Source organism: Pteropus vampyrus, unplaced genomic scaffold, assembly GCF_000151845.1.
Source record: "Pteropus vampyrus isolate Shadow unplaced genomic scaffold, Pvam_2.0 Scaffold85, whole genome shotgun sequence".
Classification (NCBI taxonomy): Eukaryota; Metazoa; Chordata; class Mammalia; order Chiroptera; family Pteropodidae; genus Pteropus; species Pteropus vampyrus.
The window spans coordinates 7,736,860-7,752,930 of record NW_011888866.1 but is presented as its reverse complement, the minus strand read 5'-3'; the positions used below and the strand labels follow the sequence as shown (position 1 = coordinate 7,752,930).

Sequence of the window (16,071 nt, the reverse complement as noted above, 5' to 3'; positions counted from 1 at the left end):
CAGAATAATAGAATCTGGTTCTCAATAATGTTGAGCCATTAAATAAACCCTGCCTACAAAATTCTTAAGCTAAAAATGTGTCCTTATGGTTTTAGCCAATGTTTTCTCTTACTTGCAGCCAAAAGCACCTCATCTACTACACAATACTTTTTCTTCTAGATTTTCTTACTAGTTCGTTATATCCACTGATTATTTTATTCACCTGCTCTTGATTAAATTTTTTTCCTTCTGTCATTGACAATGCTAATACTTACTTTTAAATAACATCCAGGTAGTTCATTACTTTTATCTTGAGCGATTGTTGTCATTCTCAGGACTGGTTTTTCTTGAAGTACTTCAGAATTTTGGTTTGAGGCTCATCTTGCATGGGAGTCTTCTGGCCTTTCACCTCCCTTCCTCCCTTCCTCCCTTCGTCCCTCCTTCCTTCCTTTCTTTCTATATCTCTACTCTCTTCTTTCCTTTTAAAACTGATTGCATCACCTGTTTATATTCAGGGTTCCAGGTCTATGGTAATAGTAGGGCTATCATAGATCTGTATACACAGACAAGTAGGCTGTTTGGCTCAGGCCCTGACTACATGTTATCCCAGGCATTGGTTGTTGCTGCATCTGTTTCAAGAGTGAGGAGACTCAATCTCAGACCCTGGTTTCATTACTCTGTAGCAGTTAAAATTTCTGGTTCCTCTTTCCTGTTTCCAGACCTACAATTCAGGTTCTGATTTACAAGTTCATTGCACTTACCACTTTGTAATTCTGGTTCATCTCTACTGCTTTTGGATATAGCTATGCTTTAAAATTTTCTCCATTTTTTATTACTCCTCAAATAACTAATTCCATAGGGCTAACGTTTTAAAGCAAACATATAAATGAGCAAAAAAGAAAAGATTTTTTTTTTTTTTTAAGACAACATAAAGCTCTAGGCCATGTGCCATTCCCTGGTGAACAGCAGAGCTCCAATGAGTAAGACCTGTATATCCTTCCGGATTAGTAGAAGAGAGTAGATTAGCAGCATTGTTCTGCATTGTACTGGTTTTTATCCATTTCCCAGAATTTCATGAGCTCAAATGAAGAACAGCATCAGGTCTGTTTATAAAACAGCATGCTGGCTATGTAAAAATAGATCCCATAAATCATCTTAAGATCCAGTCAGTTTAATATAAAATGTTTTTAATTGTTTTTGAAAACATTTAAAAAAACAATTTTTGAGCACTTTCAATAAAAAAAGAGAACTGAAATGCTACTGCAATATTCAACTACTGTAGTTTCAGCAGGTACAACAGACAACAAAACACTGGGGAAATCTGACTTTTTGCACTAAATGAAAACATGAAACAGGGCTTGTTTTTGTCATTTATGATGTAGTTAAGCACATTATAGTACAAGACTATTATATGAACCTCATATGCACTGCACAAAACACTTTCCTTCTTTTCAGTTCAAAAGTCAGTGCTTATTGCAATTATATGCAAAATTATTTACTTCATGAAGTCTTATCATGATAAACAGTATGCAAAATGTTTTAAACATCAAAACAATGAAAATAATCTGAGAAAAGAACATATTCAACAATAACTAAGCAGAATTAGTAAACATAAAAAAGTAAATAACTTGTGAATAACTATGCTTACCTGGTTAACACTGAACCAGTTTCAATACAGCCAAGAAAAAAAAAAAAGTGGTTACAAGAATACCTAGTACTGTACAAGATAAGTCAATAACACTCATGCACATTTTGTGATCATGTATTAACATGGTGAAGCAAACTAAACTTAATTCTTCCTGCTGTAATATTCTCATGTAAGAGAATAAGAAATAGAAATATCTCATTGAGATCAATGCACATTGCTACATAAGACAATTTTATCTGTCACTTTGATGACATTTTGTCTTTTCATAATGAAACACATTTAAAAAGTTTAATCTGTGGACTGTATTGGTTGCATTTATCCTAAGAGATGTGCCTACCACAGGTTCAACAAATTTAGTGCAATATATGAACCTCAGAAAGTTTGCTGGACGAATTCAACCAAATTTAAAGTGTTTGCTGCAATACTATACAGGGGGTTAAAAATCCTCCCGTCTTTATATTTTTATCAAAAAAGATTTCCATTATTTTTATATTAGTAGGAAGCTAATAATGTAAACAAGGGATTAGAATGGCCTCAAAAATCTCCTTTTCAGAGTATCTCGTATTGAAAGGCTCCTATCATTTGTTAAAAGATATCACACAGTTTCCTTTGGGTATTGCATACTTTGGTGTGCAGTAGTGCTGTGTCTCAATGTACAGTGAAGAAATAACTAGCATCAAGGAAAAAAATCTAACAGATTATTAAATCAAGGTAACAGCAAACACACACAAATGCCAATAACTAGGACGTATGAATATATAAACCTCTGAGCCAACCCTAGCACCATTTATCAAAATATGTTAATACCCTACCTTGCAAATTTATTGAACAATGAAACCTTATTAAACCCTTCATCACAACTGTTAAATATTCATTGATTGTAGTCTTCTGATTGGCTTACTAATTGAGGTAAGGGAAAGCTTAGCTAGGTTCAAGGTAACGCAGCAATGGTTTAATGTTAGCTTTAAAAACTTAATGGCAACTTTTAAATCTATCTAAAAGTAATCGTGAAAACACCTAAATGGAGCTGTCAACTAGGGAGGTTTGTGTCAATACAAAATTTATAAATAATTATTCATAAAACGAAATGGGAGCCATAGAGAAACATTTTAAAACAAATCCTGAGTGCTTATTTTGCAATTGTGGTTATCACAATAAATAAATTAAGCATGTAATAAAATGCTCCTCTTCTTCAAGTACTATTGATATCCCCCTCTGTTTTATCAGAGATGTAAAGATTTGTGGCTTCAGACCTCAGGTGGTAAAAATGTTTTTTTTTGTTCAGTTTTTTATGTTATCTCTCTCCTGCTTGTTTTTCAAAGAGGTCCCGGGATCAAGCTGTATTACCATATTCAGGAGGAGCGAAGGAGTCAGTTACTAACTCTTAAATAGACTTTTAACATGTAGATACAGCCACTGTGATGAAACTAAGAAAATGTTATTTTCCTTCTAAATTCCCCTATCTCAATTACCAAATAATAAAGCATGAAATAGTTTTTCTAAAATATATTCATTCTATTAAATTATAATGTCTGGAGTTATTCTCGTGTGTATGTGTATTCATGTCTCTGTGTATGTGTTGGCTCCATGTTAATATTTTAAAATAAGACTAATGCAAGGTCACAAATATAAATGGTTACTAGTTTTTCCTTTGAAAACATTTTAGTGCAGCTTCTGCCTTCCTTAAATTAATATTTAATTTCCCATTATTTTCTCCTATTTAAGCCCTTCATTGCAGGTGCAAATGGTACTGAAGTCCCAGAAAATTCTACAGAGATTTTCATTCTACAGTAGCTCTATGCTTCAAGCCTAAATACTTATAAAAACCTGAATATTATCCCTGTTTTGAGGAAGACCTTCTTGTTACAATTCACCTTTGCTATGATTTCATTTCTAAAAGATAATGCCAACGACAACAAAAAAGCCTATACCTAAAATCAATGGTTTCCTCTAAATTCTGTGTAGATCAACCAATGAATTAAGATGAATTAATACAAAATAAAGTCTAGATTGCTCTTGTAAAAGCTGGTTAGTCAATTATTTACTAACAAACAATGTGATTAAAACGGGGAACATTATAAAACTTAAAACCTAATACTTGTTCTTCTACAGCCTACTGTCTTCAGAAACTTTTTAAGAACTGAGGCGAGTCTAACCATTTCCTATTGAAGAAGAAACCACTTCTGCAGCAAACTCTTTTGAAATGTCACAATTAATAGTAAGTGTTTCTGCTGCGGGAGGCACTTCCATTAAGACAAATACAATACATATGTCTTTAGATACAGTGTGCTACATATTATAAAACACAATTTAACCCAACATTTCAACAGTAGGATGGTCCTTGCTTTCTATCCATTCAAAACCTGATGAAGTCATAGAGCTCATAGATTCACTGCAAATTTGCTGAAATAATGGGTCATTCTTTAATTCTTCCAGTGTAGCTTCATCATCTTGTCCCTGCTGACGACCTGGATCAAACAGTAGATTTGGGTCTAAAGTGTTCAAATCATTGATGCTGCCTGAGAGCTCAGAAGACAACCTGATATCGCTAGAGAAATCAGATGCAGTAGTAGCAAGATCAGATGCTACCTGACCTACCAGCTGCTGGTTGGTTTGTAAGCCGTCTCCACTCAACAGGTCTTTAACAGTGCTACTGAAATCTAATTGTTGCTCTTCAATTTCTGATTGTGCTTGATTATCTCCAGGAGAAAAACTGATCTGATCGGTGCTATTACTTTTGGTGAGGTAAGATGGTGTTTGGAATTCATAAACTGAAGTGCTGGAATCGATCATATTCTGAGGATTGGCACTAGGAAAAACAGTAGAAGTTTCCAAAATCTGAGTGAGATTCATCCGAGCTGTGTAATTGGAGGGCAGGTTGTTCATGCCCAAACCTCTCACTGCATCATCATTGTCAGAATCTAGTTTACTCAACAAAACATTGGTTATTTTTTTACTGTTTGTTTGCTTCTGAAGAGCGTTTGGGAAGGCTGTCTGCATCATGACTGTCAATGGAACTGACTGACTTCTTTGAGCTATGTTGTTGGCACATGCGTCTGTATGAATATTTGTGAAAACATGAACGTCTGGGGTTACTGGACTTCCAAAGGGGGTCACATTAGATCGGGGGATATTAGATACTGGATAGAGGGTGCTTCCACTAAGATTACGTTGGCGATGAACAGCAGGGCTCACACTCCGGCATCTGAAGTTGCTGCTGGCAGACGAATTAGTTCCTTTATTGTCAAGAGGAGCAGGGACTGCAAAACCCTCTTGTTTGTTGGTACTATTTACAGTGGCACCTTGATGCTGCACAGGAGAGACAGGAGTCAAACGACCAAAATGAGTGTCATGATGTCTGGATTGAGACTGATAAGACTGTCCAGGCACAGCAAAAGCATGAGGTTTCCGGAAACGGTCTTCCACTAACTCCTGATAGCTTGGGAGAATGCCATGGCCAGAAACTGAAGAATTACCAACCCCGCTATACCCATTATTCATCCATTCAAGCTTGGTTTTGTCAGGGTGTGTGGCCATGGGTCTTTGCATCGGTTTCACAGGACTACTTGAGACAATGCTGGCATCATGATATGCCATACTGGAGCTTATAGGGGTAAATGCAAATGGATTCCTGCATTCAACAGGGCTGGGAGGGACACTACTGCTGCAGTTAGAATGTGGAGTACCAATGGGTGTATGTCGGCTGCTTCCTAAAGCACTATCCACAGGTGTGGTCTGGGCAAGTCTGGAGCAGGGGCTCTCTCGTGACAGACTCTGAGACCCAGCAATCATTTCGGATGTTGGGGTTGGGGTTGGGGTTGGGGTTGGGGTGGGTGTGGGTGTGGGTGTGGGTGTGTGGATTGGAGTGCCATTGCTATGGATTGGATGATAGAAGTGCGTGCTGGAGACGTGAGATGACATTGGAGCTCCTGGAGTTACTGATTGATTCTGAAGGGTCATTCCCAAACAGTTACCGTAAGAATGAGAATTGTTCATTGACATTTGCTGCTCCATAAGCACCAGCTCTTCTACAATACTATCCTGTGTAAGTTCATCATCAAAAGGAAAGTAGCTTTCATTTGTCTGGGAAACAGAAGGCTCAAACTCCTTCAGTTCGGACTGTAGAGGTAATTGATCTGAAGACTGTGCTTGTATTTGATTCAAAGACGATTCTTGTATCTGGCCATGGAGCTGCTGGGTATACGTGTCCTGTGGCATTCCTTCTAATTCCCAAACAGATTTCTCTAAGTCATTGATATCAGAGTGCTCAGGAATTGTCATAACACTGATATCTTGCTGTTGTTCACAGCTGGCAGATACAAACTCAGAATCCTTAGTGACTTGTTGCCATTCATTTAGATTAAAGCTGCCATCTGTTTTTGAATCACTGTCCAAGAGAAAGACACTCCCTTCAAGTTTCACTTTTATATCTGGAGATGATGATGGTGTTTGCTGTTCCAAAGCTGAATCACTGGTAATCAGAGCAGAAGAATTCAAGGGTAGATTTGCCACTATGTGTGAATTGACATTTATTGATACCTTGCTAGGAATCAGAGCACCTGCTATTGAGCTTTCTGTTTTCCCTGAATGTGGAACCTTTTGGTCCTTCTTAACACTGCCTGGTTTCTGACCTTCAATGGTAACTGCAGAAAGCTGTTCCACAATTGGTTTCTTTACGGGAGGCACCTGGGACTCTTGCAATGCAGAAGACAGTCGCTTTCTTGGACTTTTAGTGCATAATTTAGGGTCTTTATTTATTGAGTCACCATTAGATGGTGAGCTGGTGCTGGTGAATGTTAAGTTCTGCGTGGCAACTGAGAGAGTGATAGTGCTTTGATTATTGCCTGCTGAAGTGCCTGGCAGGATTTCATTACAGCGACTTTTACATTTGGTCCTCTGGTCACAGACCTTAGTTGCTTTTATTTCAGTGACACCTTCAGTTGAAGGCTTTTGCCCAACTCCATCTGTGTTACTTTTCTGTACCGAAAGGGCACTAGGTGTTGTTTTGGGACCTTTAGTCCCATCAGAGTTCTCTTGGCACTGTACAGGATGCTCCTCTGATGATATTTCAGGTTCCATTTTGACTTCCACAGCAGATGTCCCCCCAGCACTGCTGGTTTTGGAGCCAGGAGACTGAAGTGAAACAACAGAACCATTCTTGATTTGTGGAAAGGTCCTTGATTCTTCTGTTGTTCCTGTAGCACTGTTTACTGAGGCAGAATGTTTAAGAGGGGCACTACTATTGCTGGGTGTGAGGGATATTGTTGTCATTTTCACCACATTTAGAGAACTCATATGTGAAGTGGGTACAACAGCCGTTTTGATGGGACTGCTAGTGAAGAGGACAGTAGTTGGAGAGCGGATGGTGAGAGCACTGGTGCTGGCTGGTTTAGGTAAGATCTGAGGGTAGCGGTGCCGGGCAGAACGATCCCCACCAGGACTGGCAGGAACGTTCTGAGGAGTCTTTGGTGCCTGTTTCACAGACTGCATGTGCTGAGTGACCACCTGTACGTTGAGGGGAAGAACTTTGCCATCAGAAGAACTCATTGGACTTGGTGAAGTTACCAACTGCCTGGTCCGCTGGACCTGGTAAAAAGTGGAAAACACACACAAAAAAATCAGATTTGACAAGTCTAGGATATAAACAATAAGTCATACATCTGTATAGTATTAAGGCATTTAATAAATGTAATGCCAAAAAGGAAAAATAAGACAGTTCCTATGTTAGATGAGAGTTCTTCTAGACTAGATTTTATACAATCAGACCCATCAATATTATAAGAAATGTTACACAGTACAACAGCGTTACAAAATATAATAATATGTAAGAAGAACGTTAAGATGATGAATACTTGCCAAAACCATGATTTTTAAGGAGGTTACAGGAAGAGGAGATAAAATCTCAAAGAAACATTCAACTATAAAGGTATCTACCAGAGTCTGTGTCAAGAAGATGGCTCACAGGGGAGACAGTCTTATTAATGGTACCTTGGATATCAGGAAGTAAACCACTGTGGGTAAGATCTCAGATAAAACTACTGTCTCTCCAAGTTTGCTCTACAGTGAATACTGCAAGAGTGTGGTTACCAGGTAGTCCATGTTTTAATGACATGATAATGATAATGATGATAAGAATGAGAAAAACGACAAGATGAAATATCTCCTTAATATTTATAATAAAAAATACCACATGTATGGTATTTAGCATGATGCACTCTCATTTTAAAAGCCCCTTTCAGCATAACCTCAGTTGTGTGAGATGGGAAAGGAGAAGGCTAGAATCTCTATTTTTTGATAAGAAAACAAGACTCGAAGTAGCCAAGGGACCTGCCCAAGGTCCTATGTCCAGCAAGCCACAGAGCTAGGTCTACGTTAAAGCATCATCAACACCCATTACAATTTTGCTCCATCTGAACGCTAAAAAGAAAAAAAGTTTAAACAAAAAAGTTTGCAATTGGGTCATCTTGGCTTAGCTAGAGATTTAACGACTCTGAAAATGACTCACCTCTTACATGCTCTGACTGGTTACGTGCATATTTTATACAGCTTGGATTTCTGTATTTTCATTTACATTCATTTTATAGCTCACTTTGTAATCAACCATGTATATCCTGACTAAAAGACAATCAACTGAAGCTGAATCTATCTGAGGTCACAAAATCAGTTTCTAACTGAATCTACATCCAGACTTGTTTCCTTCTCATTTGCTACTTTCAATTAAATGACTGATATCCTACCAATCCAATAAAGCCATACACTATTTAATGATATTACCGGAATGGGACTGGGGACAGCTGCCACAACGATACCAATAGGTTGAGGAGAAAGGATTGCAGGATTTCCATTAGAAAGATTAGTCACTCCATTGGTTGTAGTGCCTTCTGATTTTTTTGCTGAGGATTCTCCTGGCAAAGGGGATTGTAGTTTCTGTTCCTGCTGCTTCTTCTGAATTTTCCGTTGCAATTGCTGTTTAGCATCAATAGGAGATGGCAAAGTCTTCATTTGAGGCTGAAAGGAATTACTTTCAGCTGTAGGTATAAAAGCAGACGGCTGGGTAATTCCTTTAATTCCTGAAATAAACAGAAAGGAGAGCTAAAATAAATACTCTCCTTTATAGAATGCAGTTACACCTCAATTTCTTTGAATATGTAGTCATCTACTGGGCAAAGCAACCCAATCCAGCATATTTTAACCCATTTCTTATAAGGCATAAGTATTAGACTTCTAATTTATAAACATTTGTCAATATGGTTTTAACTGACACCATAAAATATGGTTCAACTCAGGTGAGAGGTAAACAAGCAATAACAGATGAAGATTCTGAAGAGTAGTAGCTATATCACAAATGTGTAGAAGCTAAGATAAATACTGAGAGCATGTTTTACGTTTTATCAACAGATGTCAGAAATTTCCATCCCTCCTTCTCTAATTAGAAATTCATTCATTTCCATGATTTTAATAATCAGCCCACGAGGGGCACTCAGTAAATATTTGCTGAAACCATATCCTAACAAAAATTTATATGGAGAAGTCTTTAATTCTACCAGAAATTCATGAAAATAGGTACTACTATTTTAATTGCTACTGTATAATTATTCCACTACGACCTATGAGAAATTAAGCACAGTTTCTTAATAAGACCAAAGTTAAGATATTTCAAAAAGTGTCACTGAGGAAACTTTTTACATTGGTAATAAGATTAACTCCAAGAAAAAGGAAAGCAAGAGATAAATTTTTGATCTCAGGAAAAATGGTTATATGGCACCATTAATTTTTTAAAAAGCTCATTTCACACTTAAGGTGTGACACAAAGATCATTAGAAAGCTGTGGTTGGTAAAAACTATGTAGAGAGAAAATAGAGAGGACCACACCATCCTGCTGATACCTCTTTCTATTCCTTTCTCCAGCCCAATTTTTGCTTTTTGTTATTCAGTTGGGGAGGGGGAAACAGAAAGGAGAGAAAGAGTGACTGTAAGCTCTCTCCCACATACTCACTCAATAATGACTCTCTTGACTCTCCTTGTATCTACATAAGTACTACTTTTTCTCACCAAAACCAGCTTGCTGGACTACACTGCTCAATTCTGGCCCCCAGCCTCAGCTCTGGCTTCTCGGCACCTGCACCCCTGACAGCCTCTGCCAAAGGCTCAAAAAGCTGTCTTACCCCTCCTGCCAGCGTTTCTGGACAGAGATGAGTTCCAAGCAGCTGACTTACAAAAGAACATTTGTAACACAACCTGTTCTTAATATGGAGACTTGATTTATAAAAAACCAAATTCACCTTCAAAGGATGAAGATTCATCACTACCAAAGGTATTAAAAAAATATATAGGAATGGCTGAGAACAAAATTTCAAGAGATTCTAAAAATGTTTTGAGTAATGATACAACTGTTACAATCAGCTTCCCAAGCAGACTACTTTCACAAAGGGAAAACACATGTTTATATATGTAATAGTCAGTATTTTTGTTTAAAAACACACTTTTCTTTAAACTTACGCTTTAAAAATTCATTCAATTCATTCCACATTTCTTTCAGTCAGACTTTGTGAATAATGTGGAAAACAAGATAGAGATCTTTCTTTTCCCCATGATACCTCCCCTAAGCCTTCAACTTGTTAAAGGTACTCTTCTTAGTATCAGCAGGGGTAGGAGAAAGAGAACACAGAAAGTTGAAGGGCCACTATCTTTTAAAGCTTCATTTTGCCAGAAGATAAAAAGACAGTATGGTGTAATGCAGATAACTTGGGCTTTTGAGACAGACAAGTCAGATTTCAAATCCTGGCCCCTTTATGTATATAACTGCCCATGGACAAATTACTTAACTTCCTCAAGTCTGTTTCCTGATCTGTAAGATAGGAATATCATCTACCTCATAGGACTGCTGGGGGAATGAAGTGACATATGCAAGCTACCTAGCTAGATAAGGCTGTTCAAGTATTCTTCTATTCATGTGTAAGCGTAAGCACACAGATATGGGTCATACAATTTATATCTAGACAGGAAAAATTATGACAAGGCTCTTGCAAGAGATTGTTTTGCTGAAGTGGGCCCAAACTGACCATAAAATGAAAGGACAAAACAACTGCAAACACACACACACACACACACACACACACACACACACACACACACACACACACACACGCGCGCCCCTACAAAAATTTAAGGCTTCTGATTAAGTATAAACTGAAAGAAAAATAATCATTCAAGTGATTAAGATAAAAATTGATGTTATTTAAGAGACTATAATTCTGGGTGAAATAAATCTATTGTAGATTTAAAAATATTTACATGGAACAATCAGAAGAATCAATTCTGGAAAACAAGTTTCATGTTAATATGTTTTTCAAAGAAATTATAATTTCCTACAGTAATAATATACTTTATTCACTCTTTTTCAGGTTTCTAAGGTATGACCAAAATGAAACATTTAAAAAATTTCATCAGATATTTACACAGCTATTAATTTAGGCAGAAGTAATTTATCCCAACAATACTGTCAATTCCTAAAACTGTCATTTCTAAAATTCCTATTTGAAAGAAAATACTCATTTGCATGTTAAAATATCACTCTTGCTATTTTCTCGTAATGCTTCATAGTTTTCTAAAGTTTTATAAGAGTTTATTTGAGCCAAACTGACGACATATGCAGGGGAGCAAGATCTCAAATGCTCTGGAGAATAACTTTTGCAGCTTCTTTCAAGCATTTGAAATTAAGGAGGGGACATAAGGAAGGCTGGAGAAGGCAAAGCAGGGACTGGATTGCAGGGTAGTTAACAAGACTATGTGCTCTCCTGAAGGTTAATACTCGCTTCTAGAGACATTGCTTCTGGAGTTTCAAAGGTGTGTTAACCTAGATGCACAAGAATAGACAGGGTTGACTAAAAATCTATCGATATAGGCTGGGGGCATGACTACTCACCATGACCTGCCCAGTTAGGAATTTATGATCAGTTTACTTTTTTGTAAGACTAAGGTACCTCTCACATTGTTCAAAGATCATTTTATTTATAAACTTTAGTTTCTGGAATGGGAGTCTAGCAAATAATTTTAAAATGTAATCTTATCTAATATTTATTTTATTAATTTAGATACACATGTATACTTAAAAGTAGATATATACATATTCTTTAATTTTAAAATGGCAATGGAAAAATTATATCAACTGGGAAATCTTTAAAAAGTTTCATATTTCACCAGAGCAATATACATAACTATAGCTTTAAGCTTTAAAATGGACTATTTTTACTATTTTTGTTGGCTCAACAAACCCATATGAATATAGTGTTAAATAAGAGCGAATTCATACAAATACTAAAAAGACAAAGAAGTTCTTTGGCTAAACCCGTCTTTTGCTACCAACTCAAAATATAGTAACACTCCATCAGTGTTAGCTTGTTAACAGAAACTTTGTACCTGGTGGTGCTGCTGCCATTACAGTGAGAGCTGCCATTGACTTGGTGCCTATATAATGGCTTTTTACAAGGAAGCGGGCTAATTCCAAGACTGTGTCAAATGGCTGGCTTAACACTTTCTGGGCCCACTCACACACAAGACGGCATGCAGAAGAGATAACTTCCTCATCAATATTTTGAAGCTGCCCAGAAGGTTCAGCTCCTTCCAACTAAAAAGAAGAAGGAAAAGTTAATTTTAAAAGAAAGCTCAGAGAAATTAAGCTAAAGCACATTCAGGATATGTATTCTTTTAAAAATATATTTATACTTTTTAAAATTAAAATTATTGAGGTGACATTAATAAAATCAAATAAGTTTCAAGTGTACAATTCAAATATATATATAGTGCATTGTGTGTTCACCACCCAAAGTTAGATTTCCTTCTGTCACCAAATATTTGACCCCTTTAACCCCTATTTCCCTCCCCACTCCTCCTCTTCCTTCTGGTAACCACTAATCCACTGTCCATGTCCCCGAGTCTCTGTTTGTCATGTTTCTTTGTTGCTTTCAGCTTTATATCCAACATGAGTGAAATAATATGATTTTCAACTTTTTCTGTTTGACTTATTTCACTTAACGTGATATGTTATTCGTAATTAGAAGATACAATCTAAATCTGTCAGGTCAAAGTATCATGAAGTGACCTGGTATTAGGCATAAAAGAACCTTGCAAATAAAAGGCCTATGCCTATACCCATCAGTACAAAGCCATCAGCAGCAGCATTGTGAACATACCATTTAAATGGTTGTTCAACAATATATGAATACCAAGATCTTCTGAATGTTTCTAAAAACCTTTTTGGACATAAATAAACTATGACACTAGCCATATTTTCTCTTCTGAAAACATTTATAATGTACCTATTAAACTAAACTTAACTTTTCCTCTCAACTAAAAATATTATAGATATATTATAGATATATTTACAAAACAGTAAGTTTAGACTTACCTTTGTTCCTCCTAATTTCGGAAATTGTGTTGACGTAAGTCACATACACTAACATTTTCCAGCCACTGTAGAATTTTTTGTCTCATTTATTTCATAAAAGGCAGAGTTCCTGGTGTCTGGTTTATCCCAATGAGACTATATACTGTATGCATGTCAATGCTGATATTAAAGTACACTTTTAACTTATTAAAAAGACAAGACAGAATTCTTACCCCGTCTCCAGTTTTGTGAAAGTCAAGGTTGGGCAGTGTTGGCATATGAACAAAAGCTTTTTTTCTTAGTCCACTGTAGCAATATGTAATAAACAGTTAAGGTCTAAAGTTTCTAAATTAAATGAACTGCTTATATAATTAGCACTTGAAAAGTAACCACATACGAAATAAAAAATAAAATCAGCGTGAAACAACATCTACTTTATGAGTTCGTCAGTAAGAGAAACCTTAGTATTATCAACTCAGGATTTTTACTCTTTTGAAACTGGAACAGACTTTGTAGAATGATACTGTCTTAAATGAAACAAAATGATTCTCGTCTGTTATAAATTTAATGAATAAATGTTTCTAATAGGCTGTGCCAGTCACCAGTAACAAACAGGTCAGAAGGAAAGGAATATTCAGATGGAAACCTGGCACAGAGAAGGGAAACTTTAGCCCAGGGCAGTGGGACAAAAACAACTCTTAAGAGTGTCACAAGGGCTTTAACCTTTTCGTTGCTCTTTTTCCACTGAAACGCACAGGATTATCACCTGTAACATGCCAAAGACATATCAAGACATTTTGTTTGTACTCAGGAAACAAGGACAGGTCATGTAACAAGTGGTTAAACAACACCTGGAAGCATTTTTAGAAAAGCAGTCTTCCATCTTCCCCCATTTCTCCTCTCCTCCGTGGCAGAGAATTTTTATGCTGTGAAAAAGGCCAGGAGCTAAGGATAGAGAAATGAAGTATTTCTAATAGGATACAGAGATCCTCTATTTTACAATCTTCTTCCGAGAACTTTAATAAATTCTTAATTTTCATTTCCTTACTTCTGTTTGTTCCTAAGTATTTCTCCATCACAAGAGGGACCTTTTCTATGCCCTGGCTTTAAATTTAATACTGGCTTTAAACAGCTGGCTGAAAAACACTTTAAAGAGAACACTAATCTTCCAGTACGAGTTCTGCAAGAAATTTTTTTTTTTGAATGTTGTATATTTTGCTAAAGAGATCCCTATTTTTCTAAATAAGAAGAAAGAAAGAAAATAAGCTAACATTTTTCTCTGCTTTCACCGATAATTTACAGTTGCTGCACTGTGGGGCTTGCCTCAGTAATCCTAGTGTTAAAGAAAAGGAGATCGGACCATTAAGAACACATTACAGTGACAGAATAAGATGAAATCTATCACAATCCTAATAACCACCATTAGTTATTTCTCTTGCAGTTTGATAGGTAGCTGGGAAAAAAACATTTAAAGTTATTCTACTAAGTACGTTTGAGTTCTTTATATTTATTGATTTAAATGTATTTCTAAATATAGTTGCTGGTTGAACTACAACAGCAGATGTTCTGTGATAAGTGATAACTTAAAGAGGTTACTAAAAACCATTCTGGTAAAGGATATTTTGATTTGCCTCTTGTGCCCAGACGACGTGCCTTCATATTTGGAAATACATTTTTCATGATCTTTCCAAAGTCAGCAGCACTGAGTGGATGGTAACCAAGATTGTCACAGTAGCTCCTGAAAAAGAAGGAGAGACCAACTTAGAGAGCAACGAAGCTCAGAATTATATAGCACAGTGCTATTTCAATACAATTTGATCCTTTTGACAAAGTGAAAAACACATCATCAAGCCATTCACAATTTTCACTGATATATGACTACTCTCAGGTTTGGTTACCTTGTTTCATCCTCAGGGTATACAGTAGAGCTGCTTTCAATAGCATTCAAGAAACTCACAATAAGAAATGGTGGTATGAAGTTTTCCAACTACAATCCAACCAAGCACTCTGAAATAAGTATATCCAGATCAAGCAGGGGAGCTACAAGTTCCCACATATATATCAAGCTCACATACTGAGATCATTTCCAATGTGAACATTACATACATCAGATATTAAGAGACAAACTACACAATTTAAAATAGAAACATGATCTATTAGAACTAAAAGAGACCTTAGAGATGATCTGTACCAATACTTTCATTTTACCTGGAAGGGAAAAAAACTAAGGCACAGAGAGAGGTTCCAAAGGTCCAATGTTTCCCCCTTGTCTCTACCACCCTTATTATTGTCAGGAAAAAAGTACATTGTAAGGCAGTGACTTCAAGTGGGACCAGAGAAACAAATCAAGTCTTAACTACTACTGGCGTTCTGTTTTTCTCTAGAAGTGCCAGAGGTAAAAGGCCAATCTCTGCTCTAACCAGTTCAGAAGCAGGTCAAGGCCAGAACTTGTTCTGGCTTCTGACACCATCCTCATAATTGGTGGACTTTGGGAAAACCACTACCTAAGAAATACCAAAGAGGAAGCTGGAGGAATTCCAATGTATTTCAATCAAATCTCCCTACTTCACTCCCATTTCAGCACCAACCAGAGCAGCTTCTTGATGAAATCATGCGGCGGAGAGCCAAAGGGAGAGACTGAGGATGAAGAAAGGAAGACAAACGACTAGAGGCCTGGTGGGCAGGGTGTAATGGTAACTGGATGTTGAGTTCTTGCAGACTGCTGAATATTCTGGCGACATTCCTGAAGTGACCCAAACACAAGAAGTTGAACTGGGGGAAGACTCAGAAGAAGGTAGGAACCCTTGAGAGTCTTAATAGAGAAAAGGGGTAGGTCTGGAGACAATGGTATTGTTCTTGATTGTGCTCTCCCTATTCCTACATCAATCCTACATACTTCTGGTGGAAGTGGAGGGTGGGTGTGTGTGGAGATGCCTAGCAAACACATTCCCAACAGTGCTGAAGGGTAGGGAGAAGGGAAAGGAGCTAGCACCTATTGAGAATCTATTCTACAGAAGTATTAGATTATATAAGTCATATTTAAATTAAGACTAAATAC

General features: G+C 36.9%; 1 protein-coding gene across 1 annotated transcript in view; it reads right to left on the bottom strand.

Moving 5' to 3' along the window:
• Window positions 1–1,337: 1,337 nt before the first annotated feature.
• RFX7 (regulatory factor X7) overlaps window positions 1,338–16,071 on the bottom strand; it is a 110,344-nt gene continuing 95,610 nt past the window's right edge. The window contains exons 6-10 of the mRNA XM_011363442.2: window positions 14,635–14,751; window positions 13,247–13,331; window positions 12,047–12,254; window positions 8,402–8,697; window positions 1,338–7,213 (exon numbers count right to left, since the gene is read on the bottom strand). Of these exons, the coding sequence (XP_011361744.1) occupies window positions 3,938–7,213; window positions 8,402–8,697; window positions 12,047–12,254; window positions 13,247–13,331; window positions 14,635–14,751 (3,982 nt within the window). The 3' untranslated portion in view covers window positions 1,338–3,937. The remainder of the gene's footprint in view (window positions 7,214–8,401; window positions 8,698–12,046; window positions 12,255–13,246; window positions 13,332–14,634; window positions 14,752–16,071) is intronic.